The sequence below is a fragment of the Rhinopithecus bieti genome, unplaced genomic scaffold (assembly GCF_001698545.2).
Source record: "Rhinopithecus bieti isolate Rb0 unplaced genomic scaffold, ASM169854v2 scaffold_5387, whole genome shotgun sequence".
In the NCBI taxonomy this organism is placed as follows: domain Eukaryota; kingdom Metazoa; phylum Chordata; class Mammalia; order Primates; family Cercopithecidae; genus Rhinopithecus; species Rhinopithecus bieti.
The window spans coordinates 655,659-678,444 of NW_016804806.1; the positions used below are offsets into that span (position 1 = coordinate 655,659).

Consider the following 22,786-nt stretch of genomic DNA (forward strand, 5'->3'; position numbering starts at 1 on the left):
AAAAAAAAAAAAAAAAAAAAAAAAAAAAAAAAAAAAAAAATAGTACATTTGGATCTTATTTGCAAGTTTATCAACTGACTTAGACACTTAACCATTTACCTAATTATATATGTTTCAATTACATAAGAGTTTAAAGAAGTCCATGAACGCATAAATATATGAAAAAATCAAGTTCAAGTGGAGAAAATCATGGCATTGATAATATTTTAAACAGTAATTTTTAAATAATCAAATTTATAGATAGTAATATGGAGATAATTTTACCTTACAGCTTACGTGGAAATTTACTGGTAGTTAGATAACCTACTTTATTGACAAGATGTTGGGGGAAAATCAAGTGCAGAAGTGAGGCTCATTGGCCTGGAATGGTTTCCTGAGAATGTAGGAAGCTTCCTTGTATAAGAATTCTGGAATTGAATAAATGGCGATAGTTTCTATATCTTATTATCCAGAATCATTTCATCACTTATTCCTAATCAGTGCCTTTGCCACTCTCCTACAGGGTCCAGAGCCAGTCCCGTCACCTATAATAATCAGATAAGCAGACAGCCTTTCATTCAATATTCTTTCTTTCTTTCTTTCTTTCTTTCTTTTTTTCAGATGATAACTCTAATGAAAGGATAGGTAGAATAAAAAGTAAAATAAGGAATAAAATAGGTAATATCCTAATCTAATATAATAGCAAGACATAAATTTTGTTTAAATAAAGACAGAAAATACCAGAAGTAGTGAATAAAAGGGTTGACATTAAGAATTTCAGGGAAATGGGATGAAAACTTGAAGTGAGATGCTGTGTGTGTTTATATATGTACCATCTTTATACATGCCGTTATTTGACTTTGAAAATTTTTGTATGCATAAAAAATTAAAATTAATTAAAAAGTAATAGATCAGCCAGAGGTGATGGCTCAGACCTGTAATCCCAGAATTTTGAGAGGCCAAGTTGGGCAGATCACTTGAGGTCAGGAGTTCAAGACCAGCCTGCCTGATCAACATAGTGAAACTCTGTCTCTACTAAAAATACAGAAAACTTAGCTGAACGTCATGACACATGTGTGTAATCCTAGCTATTTGGAGAGGCTAAGGCCTGAGAATCGCTTGAACCTGGGAGGCGGAGGTTGCAGTGAGCCAAGATCGCACTGCTGCACTCCAGCCTGGGCGAAGGGCAAGACTCCATTTCAAGAAAAAAAAAAAAAAGTAATAGATCCACCATGAAACTCATCATGTTGTCCCTAGTCTCCTGCTCACCTACAAGTTGGCTCTTTCTCTTGTATGTTTTGTCTTTTATTCTCCTTACTTTTCCTCCACCCTGCTGCCCAAGAGATATTTCTAAATGCTACTCTGATCATATTGCTTCTTGGTTTCAGTACTTGTATTTCTTCCCCTCCATCTTCAGCGTAAAATCTGAGCTACAAAGCCTAGAAAAAAAAGTGGTTTTGTGAACTGATACTTCCTTACTTCTGCGTACTGGGGCTAACAACATCCCCCCAAAATTTGTGTCCACTCTGAATCTGTGAATGTGACCTTATGTGCAAATAAGATTTTGTTGACATAATCAAGTAAAGATGAGGTCACACAGGATTAGGATAGGCCCTAAATCCAATGACTGGTGTTTTTATAAGGAGGGGATTTGGGGACAGAGAAATACGGGGAAGAAGGAGGAAGGCAGTCAGAGAATAGAGTTATACAGAGTTATACTGCTACCAGTCAAGAATGCCAATGATTGCCAGTAACCATTAGAAGCTAGAAGGGCTGAAGAAGAATCTCACTAGAGCCTTTAGAGAGAATATGGTCCTGCTGAAACATTGATTTCAGACTTAAAGCCTCTAAAACAGTGGGTGACTAAATTATGGTTGTTTTAAGGCGTCCAGTTTGTGGCAATTTGTTATGGCAGCCCTACAAAACTAATGCACTCTGTGACTTCATGTCTACCTGGAATGTGTTTTGTCGTCTTTGCCTAGCTCAATCATACTGACCATCAAGACCCAATCAAAAGCTACTTGGGTTAATTATGTTGACATTAAAGTGCATAATGTCATAAAAAATTAAATTTAATCTATGAATTCAGCAAAAATTAGCCAGACTAATTTTTAAGAAATATTACATACATACCCACAGATTTTAGGCATCCCAAATAATGTCTATTATTTAAAACACTTCTCATTTTCACTTTTGACTTTTTCTACTTTATATATTTTTTATCTCAGTGATGGTAGAGTTTTTATCTTACAGGATCCTTTCAGAGTGCTTAATATTGTATTCTGTCCGTTTCACTTGCAAACAGAACTCTGGGAAAATTTTGTGGCCTGAAGAGAAAAGTCTAAAGCTAACCTGTATAAATAAACTTCTTACTACATTTTAACAGCAATAAAATCAATAAAAGACATACGCACATTTCTCAAGAACATGAGCATTGAAGTAGTACATACTTGCGCCAAATTCTAGTTCGGGACACTTACTAACTCTGTTATAAGGGTTGAATTTGCTCACCTTTTCTATGCTTCACCTTCTTCATATGTTATGTGGGTTGAGATTCTAATATGTAGCACATAGTATTGCTGTTAGGATTCAGGAAGTGCTTTGTATGGTGTCTCATGTAGAAAACACCCTTGATAAATAATAGTCTTTTTTTATTATTAATTACTCTTATGTATACAATTAGATGATCTCACTCTATGACACATATTACATGCAGGAATTTTTGCATTTTGTAATTTTGGTACTGCATTTTTTGATTCAGTGATTCATGTGGGAGATTCAATTTTTAACTGCAGGCTGTGTTGCCAAAATAAACTGGATTTACAAGTCAGAGAAATAGCTTATCCCTCTGTCATTTGAAAATTCTAAAAAAGGGAGCTTTTTCTAGTCCCTAAAACTTGCTACCTACAAAAAAATGAGAAAAAATAAAGATTCAATTATCTCTTGACCTGAAGTTTATGTATAAATTTCATATTTTTCATATCTAATAAATATAACTCTCTGGTAATTTAGATCTATTAAAGTGAAAAATATAACTACATGTTTCAGATAATAGAAAAGGCAACACTGATATGTATTTAATTCATTTAATCACACAGTGAAAATCTGAAGAACTGTTAATAGGAAGTTGGAAATACAAGATGGTTTTATTCACAAAACAAAATGTAATTAAAATACTCCACTGAAAATTTTAGCTATTTGCACAGCTATGTGTGTGATATATTATTATTCATACACAATTAATAATCCTCTTGATTAAAAACTGGAGAGATAAGCCACTTTTATAAGATTGTCTATTTTTCTGATTTGAGTGCTGTGTCTAGCTTTAATCCAACTCACCTATTCTTCATAGGTCAAAATCAATTTAAGGAGTTTTGTTTGAAGACAAAATGTAAAACGAAAGTAAATTTTGGATAGGTTTCTTTTTTGACAAAGAAAAATTACTAAAATATATTCTGAACCATCAGTGGAACATATTTATAAATTAGATTAGTGCAAAAGTAATTGCAGTTTTGCTACTCAAAATAATAGTTCATTTTAGATACCTTAGAATGTCCTCATATGAAAACAAATTACCTTTCCATTTTTTATTATGTGGTTGTTTTTTTCTTATTTCCTAATTTTTCTTCAATTATTACAACAAACATTTATTACCTGTACAATTTATAAATCATACAATGCTAGAAATACTATAGGAGTATCAAGAAAAGGGAGCTTTTTTTTTTCTATTAAGAAACTTGCAATCTGTGGCTTATGCCCATAATTATAGTCCACTGGGAGGATGAGGTGGGAGGATCGCTTGAACCAGGAATTTGAGACCAGCCTGAGCAACATAGTAGGACCCTGTCTCTACAAAAAAATACAAACATTTTCCGGACATCATGACATGTGCCCTGTAGTCTTAGCTACTCTAAAGGCTGAGGTGAGAGGATTGCTTGAGCATAGGATTTCGAGGTGGTAGTGAGCTGAAAACACTACTGCACTTCAGCCTGGACAACAGAGCAAGACTCTGTCTGTAAAATAAATAAATAATATTTTAAGAGAATAATTAAGAAAAGAAAAAGAAACTTGCAATCCAGTTGACTCTCTGTGACCATAACCCAGAAAAATATTATTCAAAAAAATAAAAGCTTTAAGTGCTAAGTAATCTGTTTTTTAAAGTATGTGATTTTCACATCTTCTTGCTTATTGAAAAAAAAAAGATCCAAATATTGATTATTTAGAGGACAGTTATATTGTAGCTGCATTTTATGATAATTGCTATCACTGAATTAATTATTATTCTGTGTTGATTTTGGAAGTAGTTCATAGTGGAAGAAGCACAGGTTTTGAAGCCATGCTGATCTTGTTTCTCTTTTGTGCTGCTGGGGAGAGAACTGCATAGACCTTTGGCAAGTTACTTTACCTCACTGAACCTTATGGTTCTCATCTGAGAAAAATGGAGATAATAATTAGCATTTCCCCTTTTTGCCAGTTGTGAGGAATTTGAGAATTTCCATGTAATACACTTGTAATAGTTTCCACACGTGACTGGTCCTTAAAAAATCCTTCATAAACCACAGGCCTGGGTCTTGAGATCTGAATATTTCAGAATTAGTTTATTTAGCCTTCACAGTGCTCTGTGTGTGTGTGCGTGTGTGTGCGCATACAAAAAAAAAGTGATGCATCCAGTAATGCAGGCTGAGTATAGGCCCTTTCACAGGTCTCATCAATGCCATCACTTCCTACTGTCTTGCACCTGGCACTTTCCACTTTTCCATTGCCAGCCTGGCTCTGAAAATATTTGTGTTTTCAATCTCCTTTCAAAGGTGGGTGATGAGAGATATTCCTTTCTCCAGAAACTCTTCCAAAATATATACATAGAAACGATGAGGCTGATAAGAGTAGTTGTATTTTAAAATAATTCCACACGAAAAGAGAATGTTTTGCCCATGAGAATAGATTCTTAATCAAAGAACACCTGACATCAGAGGAGTGCATTTTCCATCTGACTGGGTGTTTTGTCACCTACATTCAGAGACTATTAGTATCAAGGAGTTATTTTCAAATGGGCAGTAAGAAAATGGGAATTGGATGTTGGACCTTACCTGTAAGTGATGCTGGATTAGATAAGCATTAACAGAGCAATGAGTACTAAAATGAAAGGAAATCATCTAAATCTACAGAACCAAGAGAATGAAGACAGAGAGAATGAACAACAGATCAAGAAGTGAGCCCAGGGAGGCTGAGGCAGGAGAATGGCGGGAACCTGGGAGGTGGAGCTTGCAGTGAGCCGAGATCGCGCCACTGCACTGCAACCTGGGCGACAGAGCGAGACTCCGTCTCAAAAAAAAAAAAAAAGAAGTGAGCCCGATGATTTGATAGCCAGAAATCCCAGTAATTCCTTATTAGTGATACAGAAGAGAGGTTAAACTGTCTTTAAGAACTCTCTGAGTTGGAATTGTGGGGAGGAGTGAAGAGGAGAGATGCAGCCATGAACTATTAATTCATAAAATGTTGTATCATTATCTGTGTTGCAGTGGAGCAGTCTACCACTTCATGGTTCATCTATCTCTTTTTGTTTTGTTTTGCTAGTAGTCATCATCTTAGTACATATTCTGATATCATTCACACCTTCTGATATTTACTTATAAATATCTTTTCTTTCAGCAAAGATTTTTTGAGTGCCTATTATACAATCAATAGCTGCGTAGATACTCTGAAGACAGCAGTGAACAAAACAAGAAAAAAAAATCTTAGCCCTTATAGATGTTTAGGAATAGTTGGGGAGGGAAGCATATGATAACCAACTATATCAGTAAAATAAATATACATTGTGTCAGGTGATAGAAAGTCCTGTGGGATAAGCAAACAAAAGAAGGAGAGTGTATATGTGTAAATAGCAAGGTCAGAGGACATTTCACTGAGAAAACAACATTGAACAAAAGGCAGAGAGCAAAGAAAATGTAACAAAACAGGTCTGGCTTGCTTAAGAGGTCACTCCAGTTGAGCAGAGCATGGTCGATGAGACAGTAGATGATCTCGAAGAGGTCAGGAAGGTGGTAGTAGAGAGATTGTATATGGCTTGTAGACCAATGTAAGGGCTTTGATAATACTGTAAGTAGAATAGGTAGTCATTAAAAAGTTGTAAGCAGAAAAATGACATGAACTGACTTACAGGAAGGCAGCTCAGGCTGCTGTGTTGAGCACAGACTGAGGTGAGCTGAAGGCATGAGCAAGAACACCAGGGAACAGATGACTATTGAAATAATCCAGTGAGAGAAAGTGATTGTGTAGAAAAAGAAAAAGCCACGAAGATTATGAGAAGAGGTCCCATTATGAATATTTTGAAATTGTAGATAATAGGATTTATTGTTGAATCAAACCAAGTGTGTGAGGGGAGAGATCTTAAGGACAGCTCCAAGACTTTTGGCCTGAGCAACAATAATAATGGATATGGAAGACTGCAGGAGGGTCTGGTTTGTTGAGAAAATATCAAGAAAAGAGTTTGAAAATGCTAATTTTGAGATATCCCTTAGTGATTGAGAGAGAAACATCGGGAAATTAGGAAAGAAGAACAAGCTGGAGATATCAATTGGGAGTCCTAAGATGATGGTGGCTTTTGGAGCCATGAGACTGCAGAAATTTACCAGGGAAATAAAAGTAGGTGGAGAAGGGAAGACACTCCAAGGTAGGGGAGGAGAAACAGAAGCAGTAAAAGAGCCTGCGATGAGGTAAGCAAGTAAATACGGATGAAAATCAGGAGAGGAGAATGTGCTATTAGCCCAGTGAAGAAGTCCTCTGGAAAATGGATCAAGTGCTTAAGAGGACTGAGAATTGAACCCTGGATTCAATGACATGGAGGTCAATAATGACTTTTATGAGAAGAGTTTTGGGGGAACAGTCAGGGAAAAAGTAAGATACAATTGGCTTATGAGAGAATGGTAAGAAAAGAACTGGGTACATAGAATAGGGCCAACTTGATGAACAACTAGTTAATTATATACAAAAGATATTTTTAAAAGACACAAATACATTTAAAAGCATATGTAAAATGGAAAAGGCAAAAGTCAGAAAACTCAATTTCCACAAATATAATTTTCTTTTAGTTGTGAGTGAAAAGGTGAAAAAGTGAAAAGATTCTAAACTTTCACCTTAGCGGGTAAAACGATTTGACAGTGTTACAAATCAAACATCTCCTAGTATCTTTTGTAGTAATTTAAAGTACTCTTTTTTTCACTTGATATTAACCAAGAGGCTGAGAAATGACTAAAGTACTCACTTTTGTTTTAAGTAGAAAAAGGGATGTTATGTCTAATAGGAATTTAATATATAGACAAAGAAAGGTTATGTTATACATATGCGTGTATATGCATATTAACAGAGATACATTCACCTTCATGACACGAAACAAAAACAAGCAATGGAACAATTTGAAGTATTTTTGTAGTATTTCTATATGCTAAGAGTATGAGTATAGCAATTCATGATTCATACACATATTTAGGGTTATTTAAAATTAAAAGTTTATGTTTAAAATAATTTATTAACAGCTTCAGAATGTCTTTGTTATATCTGACCCTTGATAGCACATATTTCTTTCCATATATATTTAAAGCGCTCATGAAGTAAACTGTTTGCCCTATTGAACAAGTTTCATAACTAATATAATGCATGCCAAAGTATGGTCTTTTGGGAAGTAAACAGTGTATGGTCATTAAGGGAAATTATGGAAACAGTATCTCAGAAGCAGCATTCAGAAATCAAAGACTGAAAGTAAGATGAATCACTTACCTCCCTAATGTCCCTTTGATACTTGGTGTTCATTTCTTCTGTTTTAATGAGATCCTTTCTTGCTGTCTCTGCTTCCTGTTCCACCTCTCCCACTCGGGAAGAAAGGGCTGCTAAACGTTCTTTCATCTGGGCCATTTCATAGTTTTGCTTTTCAAGCAATTCTTGTAGTTCAACTATTTGACTAGTTTCATCGGTTGAGTCTATAGAACCATTGGACAAACGCTGCAGAAATAGAAAAATAAATGGCACTTAAGAATTTTCATCTTTCATTTAAAATTTAAAATAAACTTAAAGAAATTAAACTGACACTGCTTTCACACTGAGAAATAAGAAATTCTGAAAAGAACTAGCTTTGCCAAAAAACTAAGTTTCTGAGGAAACTGTTAATTGACATTAAAATATGAAGGTAGATCAGTAATTTTCAATCAGTTTAATAGATGTATTTGAAATGGAAACTATGCTATGTTCTCTCTATATGTAAAACAGCACAAAACACTGAGGTATCCTAAACATTAAGTACTAGCTACTATTTTATCAATTAGATATATAGTTTATTATTAATTTATAATACTATATTGATATAACACCACACATTATTTTTAATTAATAGGTAAGGACCTATAAAGTGTGCAATTTAAAATCTTTGTTCAAGATCCTTTTAAATTTTAAGTTTTATTTTCAATGATGCCCAGGAAAAGAACTTACCAAATGTTTTTTATTAAAGAGTATTCCTGCTGTGAATCTGACCTAGCTGGAACAAACATATAGCATAGAAAAGTTTTGATTTCTATTTCTATATTACTATTAACATAAAATCATGTGTGCACACAATGCACAGGAAGGAGGCTAAAAGGGGTTAAATATTTTGAGAGATGATTTTTCTTCTTTCCGAAAGGACTACATAGAAACCAGGGTTTTCTAAAAGTATATCTTCAGAAGTATGTCCTACAGCTAAAGTCCAAAATATGTAAACAACTCAAACACCTCAATAGAAGGAAAAGAAATCTCAGATTAAGAAACAGGGAAGAGACCTGAATAAACATTTCTCAAAAGAAGACATACAAATGACCAGCAGATATATGAAAAAATGCTCAATACCAACAATGCATCAGGGAAATGCAAATTAAAACCACAATGAGATATCACTTCATACCTGTTAGAATGGCTATTAGCAAAAAGCCAATAAGTGTTGGTGAGAGAATAAGAATGTGGGAAAATGGAGCCCTTGTACACTACTGGTAAAAATGTAAATTAGTATAGCCACTATGGAAAAAAGTATGAAAGTTCCTCAAAAAATCAAAATTATCATAGAATCCAGAAATCTCACTTCTGGGTATATAACCAAAGGAATTGAAATCAGTGTGTGGGAGAGATATCTGCACTCCCATGTTCAATGCAAAATTATTTACAATAGCCAATAAAACGGTATCAACCTAGGTGTCTATCACTGGATGAATGGATAAAAGCAAGTGTGGTATGCATACACAATGAAATACTATTCAGATTCTAAAAAGAAGGAAATTCTGTCATTTGTGACAACATGGATGAACCTGGAGGACATTATTCTAAGTGAAATCAGCTGGGCACAGAAAGACAAATTCTTCTTCACCTCGCTTATCTGTAGAATCTAAAAAAGTCAAACGTATAGAAGTTGTTAGTAGAATGGTGGTTGCCAGAGGTTGGAAAAAGAGGATGGCTGTGATGAGTTAATGGGAGATGTCAGTCAAAGAGTAAAATGATTCAATTGTACAGTAAGAATAATGTTCTATGACACAGCATGATGACTATAGTTAATAAATAATACATTGCTAGAAGAGTAGATTTTAAGTGCTCTCACCACAAAAATGGTAAGTAAGCGAGTGACGGATATGTTAATTAAATTGATTGAATCATTCCACATTGTATACATATATCAAAACTTTACATTGTATCCCACAAATATGTACATTTATTATTTGTCGATTAAAAATTAAGAGGCCAGGTGTTGTGGCTCACTCTTGTAATCTCAGTGCTTTGGGAGGTTGAGGAAGGAGACTGCTTGAGGTGATGAATTTGAGACCAGCCTGGGGGGCATAGCAAGACCTCATCTCTAGAAAAAATTTAAAAAAAAAAAAAATGAGGGTGTGGTGGCATGCACCTGTTGTCCTAGCTGCTCAAGAGGCTGAGGCAAAAGGATGGCTTGAGTCCAGGAGTTTGAGGGTGAAGTGAACCATGATCATTCCACAGCACTCCAGCAGGGGCAACAGAGCCTTACAGCCTTTAAATACATACATACATACATACATACATACATACATACATACATACGAAAAGAAAAGAAAGTATGGGCTGTATGCGTGGCTCCCTCTTGTAATCCCAGTAGTTTGGGAGGCTGGGGTGGGAGAATCACTTGATGTCTGGAATTTGAGACCTGCCTGGGCAACATGGGGAGACTCCATCTCTAAACAATAGAAAAATTACCCAGGTGTTGTGGCATGCACCCATAATCCCAGCAACTAGAGAGACAGAGGTGGGCAGATTGCTTGAGCAAGGTCCAAGTTGTAGTGAGCCATGATTGCATTAGCATGCTCCAGCCTAGGTGAAAGAGTGAGGCTCTGACCAAAAAATAAAAAAATAAAATAAATAAATAAAAATACAAAAATAAAATAATAATAATAATAAATAAAAGTATGCTCCTCAGCCTAGCTACATTGGAGAAGTTTTGTAGTGAGGACAGTGCAGCAATTTCGGAGAAATAACTAACAGAAAAAAAAAAAAAAGTAGGAACAGAAAGTATAGAGAGAAAACACAGAAAGTACACTTATTTCTGCTCACTTTTTAAGCACTTGTTTAAAAACATGAATTTCTTTCAACATGATAGATATATTAGAAAACAATTTCAATGTAATGTAAATTTTTTGTGTTTTTTAACATGTAATTTTGCTCCTGAGAAGCACTGGCTAAATACAGAAAACCACACCTGGCTGAAACAAGCCACATTGGAACACATAAAACACACACATGCCCATTCCTCAAATATCTAAAACTGACCTCAATGTCCCATGTATGTTAGAAATTTGTCCATTGACACCTGTGTTACAACTTTCTGTCTGATTTCAGATACCCTTCCTTCTACAAGTTCACAAGAAATGAAAGCCTTTAAGTCTTCTAACACTTCCACAAGCAAACTTCGGCTTTTTCTCAGGGGAAAAAAAAAAAAAAAAAATACTTATCACTGTATTTGTGCAATTTCTAACTATTTAACAGATGTAAAACTGTGCTACCATTTTATTAGCTTTTTTACCTTTATTTTAATGTGACACTGATAAAGTTTTAGGGTTGTGCCATAAACTTCATTACCCCCATAAGCCCTGTGCTTTTTATTGCACAATATTGCATGGCTCATGATATTTAGGAATGCAAATGCCACATAGAGCAGAATGGACTATAGAAGAATGGGAAGAACAGAAAGCATCATAAAAGCAGTGAGAAAGATAAAACACAGAGAAAGGAAATGCAGGCAAATGGAAAGAAGTAGTGTAAGTCCAATAACCTAATACAATGTGAGAGTGTGGAGAAATAGCTAAGCGAATCAAAATTAAAAGAGCAGAGAAAGACAGAGACAATTGCCTTTTTAAAGTTGACTGGAGGAATTTCTCAATGTGATAAGGTAGAAGTTCTAATAAATCTTACACTTGTCTAGTTACTTGTAGACTGTATACAGGATTTGAAGATATTTAAAATTATGGCAAAATCCCTCTAAAATCAGTTATCATACCTCAGTTATCTCAAATTTGGAAATAACTGACTGGCAATTGATTTCACCCATCTTTCCTAATCCAGATCTTGAGTGTTGCCTAATGATTATAAACTGGCCTTTCTGAGTTCAATGTACAGATAGCTGTGTACTGTAGAAGTTCACAATTCCCTTCCTCTAAGAGCAATTCTGAGAGAAATGTTCAGCTCTGATCCTTCAACCAGCAACATTTCCAGCAGAAAGGGGAATAGAGACTCTAAAGGGAGATGTGATTAATGAACTGCAATACACACTCCAACATTCCCACATATTCATAACATCACTTACCCCTTTTATTAAATAGAGTTTTGCACCCACAATACAGCAGTTCTATGTTCAGATATGGAATGATATCTTCACAGAATTAGGTCTGTAGATTCAACTTGTATCTTAAGAGATAATTTAGTAACCAACAGGGATTCTTGGAAATAATGTTTACATACTATAAATAAAACTACAATGCAATCATACTAAATAATTAAATTCAAAAACATTTCTTAAAAATAGGAGAAACTATTGTATTCTTGGGGTAAACAAATATAATTTGATATGTTTGTACAATGAAAACAAACACCTTACTGATCTCTCCAGCAGAATGAATGAATCATAAAAACATTATGCTGAGAAATAGAAGCTACGTACAAAAGAGTACATAATGTGTGATTCAATTTATTTGAAATTCTAGAAAAGATCACCCTGATCCATAATGGCAGGAAAGCAGATTGGTTGTTGCCTGGGATGGGAGGTGGAATGGGAGAGGTGGGGTTGACTTCAAGAGGGCATGAGAGCACTTCTAAGGTTTATGGGGATATTCTTTATCTTGATTTGGGTGTTTATGAAGGCACATATATTTATCAAAATTGACAGAATTGTGCAGGTAAATTGTATGTTACTTGTACATTAATAAATTTGCTTAAAAAACTATAAAACCTTGAAAATAAATTTTATTTTGAAAATGTTTTATGGAATTAAAAAATTATATTTAAGATTCTAGAGCTCTAAAGAATTTTGGAGAAACTGAGACTCAGGTAATCACATAGAGGTGATCTGAATTAAAATGCAGAACTTTTATTCCCAGTTCAGTTAATTTACCCCTTTACCATACTGCCTCTAATCAGAACATATAAATCAACAGGATAAAATTATACATGCTGGATATTATATATTATATATATAACATATTATATAGATAATATTGGTAAATATTTATTCAGTGCAAATGAACGATATTTATTTTCTAATTTGAAAAATGTTTGTTCCAATTCTGTGCACCTGCACTCCATTAAAATCTTGTTAATGCACTTAACAAGCACATTGCATACTTTTAAATGGGCTCAAGGTAAGATAAATTTAACTAACTATAGAGAGCAATCAGGCAATTAAAATAAAACACTTTTAAAATGCTAACTTTTAAAATTCCATTAAGCAGTAAATGTTCACTGCATAGTCTTTATGCTATTGTGTTGGGATTACCCATGAGAAGATTTTAAAACTCTCAATTTGTATTCTGTAGTGCTTATGAAACTTGTATTTGTAGAAAATATATAATCTTTTATTTATTCTCATGACCTTAAATATATTCTATGGTGAGCTTACTGTGTGTCTTAATAATATTAGAATAAAAGTCAGATTAAAACTGTGATTTATATCTTAGAAAAGATCTTGTTTTGTTCCAAACCACTGTTAACTTGACTTACCTTTAAAATAAATTGTGGCACTTTAAGTTAAACGACAAATGACTGTATTAAAAGTCAATACTTATTTTAAGCAGCTTTACTGGGATATAATTTACATGCCATAAAATGCACTCTTTAAACATAAAAAGTTCAGTGGAGTTTAGTATACTCACAGAGTTGTGCCACTATAAACATAAGTTAATCTCACATTTTTTCCACCCCTAGTGGAAATCTCATAATTATTAGCAATCACTCACACCCCCCCAGCCCCAGACAACCACTAACTACTTTCTGTCACACAGATTTGCTGTTCTGGACTTTTCACAGAAGTGGAGACACTGAACGTGTGTTCTTTCGTGACTAGTTTTATGCACTGAGCATGATGTTTTTGAATTTCATTCAAGTACTGTAGCATGTTATCCATACTTCATTTCTGTTATTGCTGAATAGTATTCCATCATGGGGATATATTACATGTTATTTATATATATACATCAGTAGATAGACATTTAGATTGTGTTCACCTTTTGGCTACTATAAATAACTGCCGTGAACTTTAGTGTAGAAGTCTTTAAGTGGACAAACGTTTTCAGTTCTCTTGGATAGATTCCTAGAGTAGAACTGCTGGAACATATGACAATTCTATCTTTAACATATTGAGGAAATGTTTTCCAAAGTGGTTACACCATTGTACATTCCTACCAGCAATATATGAGAGTACTAATTTTCCACATCTTCACCAAAACTTATTATTGTTTATCTTTTTATTTCAGGTATTCTAGTGGGTGCAAAGTGATATTTCCTTGTGGTTTGGATTTGCATTTCCTAATGACTAATGAGATTGGACATCTTTTCAGGTACTTATGTTCATTTATATATCTTCTTTGGAGAAATGTCTATTCAAATTATTTGCCTTCATATTAATTTATTTACATGTATTTTTATTGTTGATTTACATGAACTCTTTACATATATTTGATTCAAGTATTTTATGAAACATATGGCTTGCAAATAGCTTCTTTCTGTTCTGTAGACGGTCTTTTCACTTTCTTTCATGATGGTGTTCTTTGAATTTCAAATGTTTTTAATTTTAAGAAAGTCCAGTTTGTCATTTTTTTTCTTTATGGCTTGGGCTCCTAGTATCATTTCTAAAAAATCAATTCCCAACAGAAAGTCATAAAGATTTTCAATTTAAAGCAGTACATACATATATTTGAAAATACTAATTATCAAATGCAATAAGGCCTCATGTTAAATTTTAAAATACATATATTTTTACTCATTCATAAATATTTATTAAGCACTTACTTTGTGTAAGGTGGAAGAGAACAAGTTTTATAATTTTTTAAAAGGTGATAATACATTTCTGACATCAAGGCAATTCTATCAAGCAGAGAAGTAATACACAAATAAGCAAGTATATGCATTGCAATAAATTATTATCATAAAGTTTTATTTTGCTTCATATTTATGTTGTGGGAACAGACAGCAGAGAATATCTTTGTGATATTCTTTGAGTTGGGTCTTGAAAAATTAGTTATTATATTTCAAGTAAAGGAAAGGAGGGGAGTACTTATTCTAGGAACAGAAAATAACATGAGCAAAGGGAGGGGAATATTCCCTGCAAAATAATTGTAAGTTGTCCTGTATGCAGAGCAGAAAACATGTGCTATAAGGAAATGGTAAAATATGAGACTTGAAAGGTAGGGTCAGCATTGATTATGATGGCTTTTCCATACTGAATAGAATAAACTTTGGGTACCAGATAGAACGACAGAGAGCCATCAAAGGTGTTTGAATAGGGAAGCAACATGTATAACTTTGCAGGTAAACTGTTACTCTCTCATCATAAACTCGGTAATTCAGATAAAGCCTTTCCTATCTGTAATGGACAATTTTTGCTTGTTTGTTCAATATCCATTTTCTTTTTCCCCCTTCCTCACAGTTAGGATTGCCAGATGAAATATAGGATGTACAGTTAGATTTGAATTTTCAATAAACAATGAAAAACTTGAGTGTAATGATATCACATGCAGTATTTGGGTCAAGCTTATAGTAGGGGAATTGATTATGAAAAGAAAGCATTGAGCTAAAACCTGCAACACAAGCATAAATCATGCAGTTATCTGGCAGAGGAAACAGAAAGATAAAAGACAAAGCGATACAAGTGGGTTTATGATTTTCAAGGAGACCAGTGTAGCTAGAATGGACTGTATTAAATAAAGCAAGAGGGTGGGAGTGGATATAGATGGAAATATGATGTGTGTTCTTGAGATCATTTTAAGACTGGCTTTTGTTCAAGGTGACATGAAAACTATAGGAAGGTGTTGAGCAGAGGAGTGACATGATTTCACTTACATTTTCAATGGATTCCTCAGTCCTCTTATAAAAGACAGGACAAAAAAATGAATTTAAGAAAATGAATTAAGAGGTGAAAGATTACATTGGCTTAGACCATGGTAGTAGGACTAAAGGTTATAAAAGGGGTCATATTCTTTGAATGGATTGAATGTGTATGTGACAAAAAGCATAGACTCAAGGATGACTGCAAGATTCGTAGTCTTTGATTAGAAAGATGGTGTTGTAATTTTTTGAGAAGAGAAAGTCTGCAGGAGAAGCAGATTTGTGGTTAGGATGGGGCAAAATCATGGACTGGGTTTTGAAAACAAAGTTTTAAATGACTAGTTAGATGTCAAAATAAAGGTGTCAGGCAAGCTACTGTGTAAGCCCACAGTAAAGAATAGTGAGTATATGGATGTTTTCTGCAAGCAATTATAACATTGGATGAGATCACCTGTGGAGTGAAGTAGGGGGTCATCAAAGATAACTAAGAATGTCTTTGTAGAACTCTCTTCAATTGTTACTTTATCAGAAAGGTCTTTCATCCCTGCCATATTACATATTTACAAAATATGTTTGTTGTCTTTCTCACCTACCAAAATATATATTCCTAAAAGAGATAACTCTATTAAAAGTTTAAATATTAACTTACATATTATTGTACATTAACTGCAATACACTTGTTGTACTTGGCTGTCAAATAGACTTTCCAAACTCAATATGTTTAAAAGCTGTGTTCAGAACGTGCTTCTACCCCAAATATGTTTTGCCTTAATTCATCCCCAACTCAATTCGTGAGAACTTCAGTTTTTTACTTTCTCCAAAAATGGTGGAGTCATCCTTGAGTTATCTCTTTTTCTCCCATCTTTTATATGATCTATGAGAAAAACTTGTTGGCTTTCTTTTCACAAAATATGTGAATGTGACCCACTGTCATGAACTCCACCATTGTCACCCTTGTCTGCGTCATCTATTCTCCTTTGAATTACTGTAACAACCTTGTAACTGGTTCTTTGTTTCTAACCTTGTGTCTTATTTTCATTCTTACAGCAGTCAAACTGATCCATGGTGATCCTGTTACATTGCAGTTAAATCAATATTCCCATGATAAATGTTCATAATAATCAGAAATATAAAAATAGCTAGGTCCCACATTACAGCATGAAATAAACATGTTAATGGTTGATAGAGAAAAACATTTCACCTGTCAAATTCTTAAATAATCTGTATAGTTTGAAGAGATGAGATGCATGTATATTGAGTTTATTTTGTGTATATAGAGTTTATTCTTTTCTTTAGAGAAAGTCATCAATTGAAAGTTTTCAAATGTTTTGTTACTGTTGTTGTTGTTCATCTATAAAATAAAGAAGTAACACTAGAGTGGATCTTTCTTCCTGGATGAATTACCAAGTAGTCCTTTTAGATGTGTAAATATAAGTCAAGTAGGCTCCCACATCCCAAGGAAGAATATTTAATAGAACCTGACAAAAAGTGTCTCTTCTACTGTGTCTTGATATTAAGAGAGTGGAAGAGGAAGATATTTGACGTAACCAGGAAACTTCAGGAAGGAGTGGAAAAAACAGATTGCTCCCCTTTCAATTGTGAAGTTCAATGTTTTTCTAAATTCTCTAGTAGACTGACAATTGACTAGATCACAAGGAGCTCCAAGAATCCGCAAGGAGAACTTACCATGAGGGAAGTAAAAGTATGAACTTGAACTAGGGTCCAACACCCAGTGGTGGTTCTGGCATGGAAACTGGAAGACCTTTGACTCAGTCATCTTGATGAATTTGGGAACATGAGTATGAACCTAAACTTCAACTGGTAAAACTTAGAGAATGGAAAATTATTCCTGAAGAATCACTTTGGTAGAGGTTGTCACTACTGTTGGCAGAACTTCCAAACTAGGCCATTTATTGGCACAGGATGGTTTCATTTGGCCTGTATGTCAGTGGGTTATTGCAATGGTTCATGGATGGTATTTGATTTTGAGGGAACACTTGTTTCAAAAGTGATACTTTGAGGGTTAAAAATATGCAATAGCACTTTTTAAAATTTTACTCGCTTGTTACTTTGTCACATTTTCCAGTTATCTTTTCATGAATTATAAACAAGCAACAACAACAAAACAAACAAACAAACAACAAAACAAACAAGCAAACAAAACGCCTTTTGGTCTGATCAAGTTTTGAAAGTTTTTAGATAACTTGGGCAGAACAACATTGGTCTCAAGAGGCTGGTACCAGACTTACTGTTACTTAGAGTACTTGGGCTCTCATATATTTTAGATAGTCAAAAAAGAGTTCAACTTACCTGTATCCAGGTCATAAAAATTTTATATGTAAAGAATTGGTGGTAGGCATAGAAATAATAAACACTAATCAAGTACAAGAGAGTTTAATTTCTTTTCTCTTTTTAAAAATTTCATTTCTATCAGAGAAGCATGCATACAATTAAAACAAACAAACAAAAAATCAAGTTGTTTATCCCTAGGAAAAGAAAAATAGTTCCAAAAGAATATGTGCCATCATTCTCAGCAAACTAACACAGGAACAGAAAACCAAACACCGCATGTTCTCAGTTATAAGTGGAAGTTGAACAATGAACACATGGACACAGGGAGGGGAACGTCACACACCAGGGCCTATCGGGGTGTGGCAGAGCATTAGGACAAATACCTAATGCATGTGGGGCTTAAAACCTAGATGACAGGTTGATAGGGGCAGCAAACCACCATGGCACATGTATATCTATGTAACAAACCTGCACATTCTGCATGTGTCACATAACTTAAAGTTAAAAGAAAAATCTGTCAATGAAATCCACTACTTTTGAAAGGGGAGTATATCGTATTCTGATTATACCTCTTAGAAAACTTGTAAAAGAAATTCCAAATCTGATACAAGGTATCTACCATTTACTACAATAAGCATCACATTAATGAATAGCATTATTATTAAAGTCTATACTTTTACAAGCTTTATAAGTCTTAGACAATAATAAGAAATGGAAACTGAAAAGGAAGAGAAAATTGAAGCCTCCCAATTTGCTTAATTACTGAGAAAATACCAAGAGTATAGCAAACTCTTAGAACTGATAGGTTTGCTAGTTTGCTGGAATCCTTATCAATATTGGAAAATCAATAGCATCCTTATATGCCAGTATTAATTTATTAGGAAAAACATATAAAGGAGATAACAATTACAGTAACTATAAATGCTTAGAAATAAATCTAATCATCTATAAGAGCTCTATGGGAAAAATTTAAAAAAATTATTGAAGAACATAAAATAATACATAAATGAATGGAGACAAAAGGCATATGTACACATAGTATAAAACAGTATACAATAGAAGTGATAACCTCCCCAAGCTAATTTATTAATTTAAGCAATTCCAGTAAAAATCTTGTTGGGGCATAGAAAACAATTCCCCCAAATATGACTTTGGCTTGTTCAGTGATTTGAAAATTGAAAGGCCTCAGAAATAATCTTTAGAATCAAATCTCTCTCTGACCTTTCTCTCCTCCCTTTTTCTCTCTCTCTCTGGGATTCCCTTATCTGGCTAAAAACACTTCTTTCCACAAGGAATGTAATTGTCTTAAGATTCACCTCTTCAGGAATCCTGTCAGATAAACCACTAGAGAAGAGGAGAAATTGGGAGTCATCATGCCAAGACAGACTTATCATCTGTTCTTCAGAGGACAGCTCCCAGAGATTACCCAGGGGACTTAATCTGCATAATAAAACAATATTTGTTCCTGCGCAGTTTTCCCCCTTACTTTCCATTAATTTGTCATTCCCACCCAGTTTCCAAAAAGAATCATTTGCAAAATGTCTGCCTCCTGAATCCGTACATATCTCCTATGTTGAGAATATTTAAGCATCAGCCCTCTGGCCCCTCTTCCAGCCTAATACTTTGTAAATGGCAGTTATGTCCATATGCATGCTAAAATAAGTTTTGTATGCCTTTTTTCATATTAATCTGCCTTCTCTCAATTCATTTTCAGCAAACCTTTACAGGGCAGAAGAAAATTTTCTCCTTGGCCCCTACAATCTCAACAGGGTTGAAAAATGGAATTTGAAAAGCTGATATTATGATTAAGCTCTCAGAATCAAGATGTATAAAGTTAATAGTTAAAACAGTGTGGTATTTATTTCTTATTCTTGAGCACATAATTATTAAGTGTTCATCATGTTCTGGGAACTATTCTAGGTACCCGAGTTTCATTAGGAATAAAACAAGGATCCTAACATTTATGGAGGTTATTCGCTAACTGGGCTGGCAGACACTACATTACAGACATTATAAATAAGTAAAGTATATAAACACATACTGTGTTATAATACATTACTATGTTAGAATATATTACAACATTTGATAAAAGGCTGGATGGATTTGAGGAAGTTAGCTATGTATCTGGAGGAAAGGCATTTCAGACAAAGGAAAGAGGAAATCAAGAGTCAACAAGAGGCCACTGTGGCTGGGGTAGATTTGGATATGAAGTCAGAAGATAAAGACAGTGAGATTTATGTAGAGCCTTGTGTAAGTGGAAAGCAGTTGCAGAGTTTTGAGCAGATGACTGATGTGTTCAGATAATATGTTTTAAAACATCACTCTTGTATCAAAATATCACATGAACCATATAAATATAGAATTAGAATACATCCATAGATTCTTTAAAAAAAAAAAAAGGAAACAAATTACTCTGATTCATGCTGTTTTAAAAATAATCTGGAGACAGCCCATGGGTGAAGCAGAGAGACCTTATAGTGATTGATTACAATAAATCAGCTGAGAGATGGCAGTGGTTCCCAGACTGATCAATGGAAGTGGTAAGATTCTGGATATATTTTGAAGATAGAGTAAATCAAATTTCTTTATAGTTGGATGGGAGGTGTGAGAGATAGGGAGGATGTAAGAGTAATTTCAAATTATTTGCTTGAGCAACTGGAAAGGCAAAGTTTTCATCATGTAAACTGGAGATGATGGATCAAATTTTGTAAGGGAGGATATCAAATAGGTAAGTTTTTGATATTTTAAGTGTGCAATGTCTTTTAGATATACAAGTAAAGATGTTCAATTGTGCCTGGATATATGCATTTGGTTGTAGGGTCTGAACTAGAGGTAAAGATTCATAAATTATTAGCATATGAATAGGATGAGATTGATTGGAATCATGGAGAGAGTGTAGGCAGAGAAGAAGTGGAGAGCTGAGCCCTGGGGTGAAGAAAGGAAGAGAAAAAGAGAAGAAAGTGAGAGTCATCATGCCAGGACAGACTTATCATCTGTTCTTCAGAGAGCAGATGCTCCAACATTAAGAATTCAGAGGGAGGAAAATAGATGGAGACGTAGCCACTGGTAAGGTAAGAGGAAAGTGTATGATGGAAGAAAACGATTAACTATGTCAAATACTGCTGAGACATCAGAGACATCAACTACAGCAAGGCCTGAGAATTGGCTTGTATTTAGCAATATAAATTTAGTGATGACTGTAGCAGGAGTGGCTTCTGTGCTGTGGTGGGACAAAACCTTATTGAAATAGGTTTATAAAGGAATTTAAAATGTAGGGCCAAAAGATATATATTTTTTTAAGTTAGGGGAACTTTGTATATTATAAGAATACAGTCGACCAGGGGTACCTAGAGTCCAGGCCATGGATGTGTACTGGTCTGTGGCCTGTTTGGGACCAGACTGCACAGTAGGAGGTAAAGGTGTGAGCAAAGCTTGATCTGTATTTACAACTGCTCCCTATCGCTTGCATTACCATCTGAAATCTACTTTCTGTCAGATCAGTGGCAGCATTAGATTCACAAAGGAGTGTGAACCCTATTGTGAACTGTCCATGCGAGGGATCTAGGTTGTGCACTCCTTATGAGAATCTAATACCTGACGATCGGTCACTATCTCCCATCACTGCCAGATGGGACCATCTGGTTACAGGAAAACAAGTTCGGAGCTCCCATTGATTCTACATTATGGTGAGTTGTGTAATTATTTCATTATATATTTCAACGCAATAATAATATAAATAAAGTGCAAAATAAATGTAATGTGGTTGAATCATCCTGAAACCATCCCCCACCCCACCCCCAGTCAGTGGAAAAGTTGTCTTCCACAAAACTGATTCCTGGTGCCAAAAACTTTGGGTACCACTGGAGTAGACAAAGAAAAAAAATGATGGCAAAAGAAAAGCAGTAAAATTGTTGGGGAAATATACTTGATTAAATGTGTGCTGAAGACATTACACATGGTATAACAACGTTTTCTTTGAGTAGGCTTTTTTTGAAATTTTTGTAAGCCTCATGCTCACTCTAATAAACTCTTCCATTCTCTTAGAAACATGGATAGGTTTAAGACTTTGCTTAAAGTAAATAATCTTATATTTTGAAATTCATAAAATTAGGTAGTTTTACGCTGCCTTTCCCTCCATAGTTCACATTTAATCTTTACTTGTTACCTGTTTGTCTCAGATCCCCCTGTTCATGAGCTATGTGACATTGAGCCATTGATCCTTGCTCTGTTGTTACAGACATCAAGTAACACAACTCATGTAAAGACTTTATACCGGTTACTTATCTCATTCCTAAAGACCTATAGCCCCTTTGTTAATGAGGTTTTGAGACAAGTTTGAGAAACAATTTGCCTAACTTTAAAGGTCAAGAACTAGCATTCCTTAATTCCATATTGAGGCATATCCAGTAGAATGCTCATTCTGGCATGGGCTATTTCCCTGTGGATAAAGAGCATCTCTGGAAACACTACATACTGCGTTTCTTGACGCTCGACGATATTAAGAGTTAAAATATAAATACTGTAGTACTTATACTAGTTAAAAATTGTACAGAACAATATTTCCTAATATACTTCTCCTGGAAATTTCATTTGTTGGGGGAGTGGGTCCCATCAAACACCCATTAAATTTCTGGGGAGCTTGTGTTTTATGAGAAATGATGAGATAGATAAATTCTACCAAAGTGAGAAAATAAAATTAGGTCAATTGAGGAACTTCTGAATGAAAAACTTAAAAATTCTCCTGGCCTTGCTTAACAGATCAGACAAAACAAAACTGAGGAAAAATAACTTGTTCTTGTGTATCTCACCAAAAGACAACAGATTCCTTGGCACAAAATGAACCCTCCAATTATGTTAATAAATAAAGGTGAATGAACAAATTTCCAGTCAGCCAGTCTTTTAAAGTCTTTGGAAATATCCTTCCTCAGAGAAAAAAAAAAAAAAAAAA

The 22,786-nt window shown here is 34.4% G+C and overlaps 1 protein-coding gene across 13 annotated transcripts in view; it reads right to left on the reverse strand.

Moving 5' to 3' along the window:
* Nucleotides 1-22,786, reverse strand: part of PPFIA2 (PPFI scaffold protein A2) — a 545,760-nt gene that overhangs the window by 136,276 nt on the left and 386,698 nt on the right. For all 13 annotated transcript variants that reach the window (XM_017870464.1, XM_017870457.1, XM_017870456.1 and 10 more), the window contains one exon: nucleotides 7,753-7,974. In XM_017870464.1, the coding sequence (XP_017725953.1) occupies nucleotides 7,753-7,974 (222 nt within the window). The remainder of the gene's footprint in view (nucleotides 1-7,752; nucleotides 7,975-22,786) is intronic.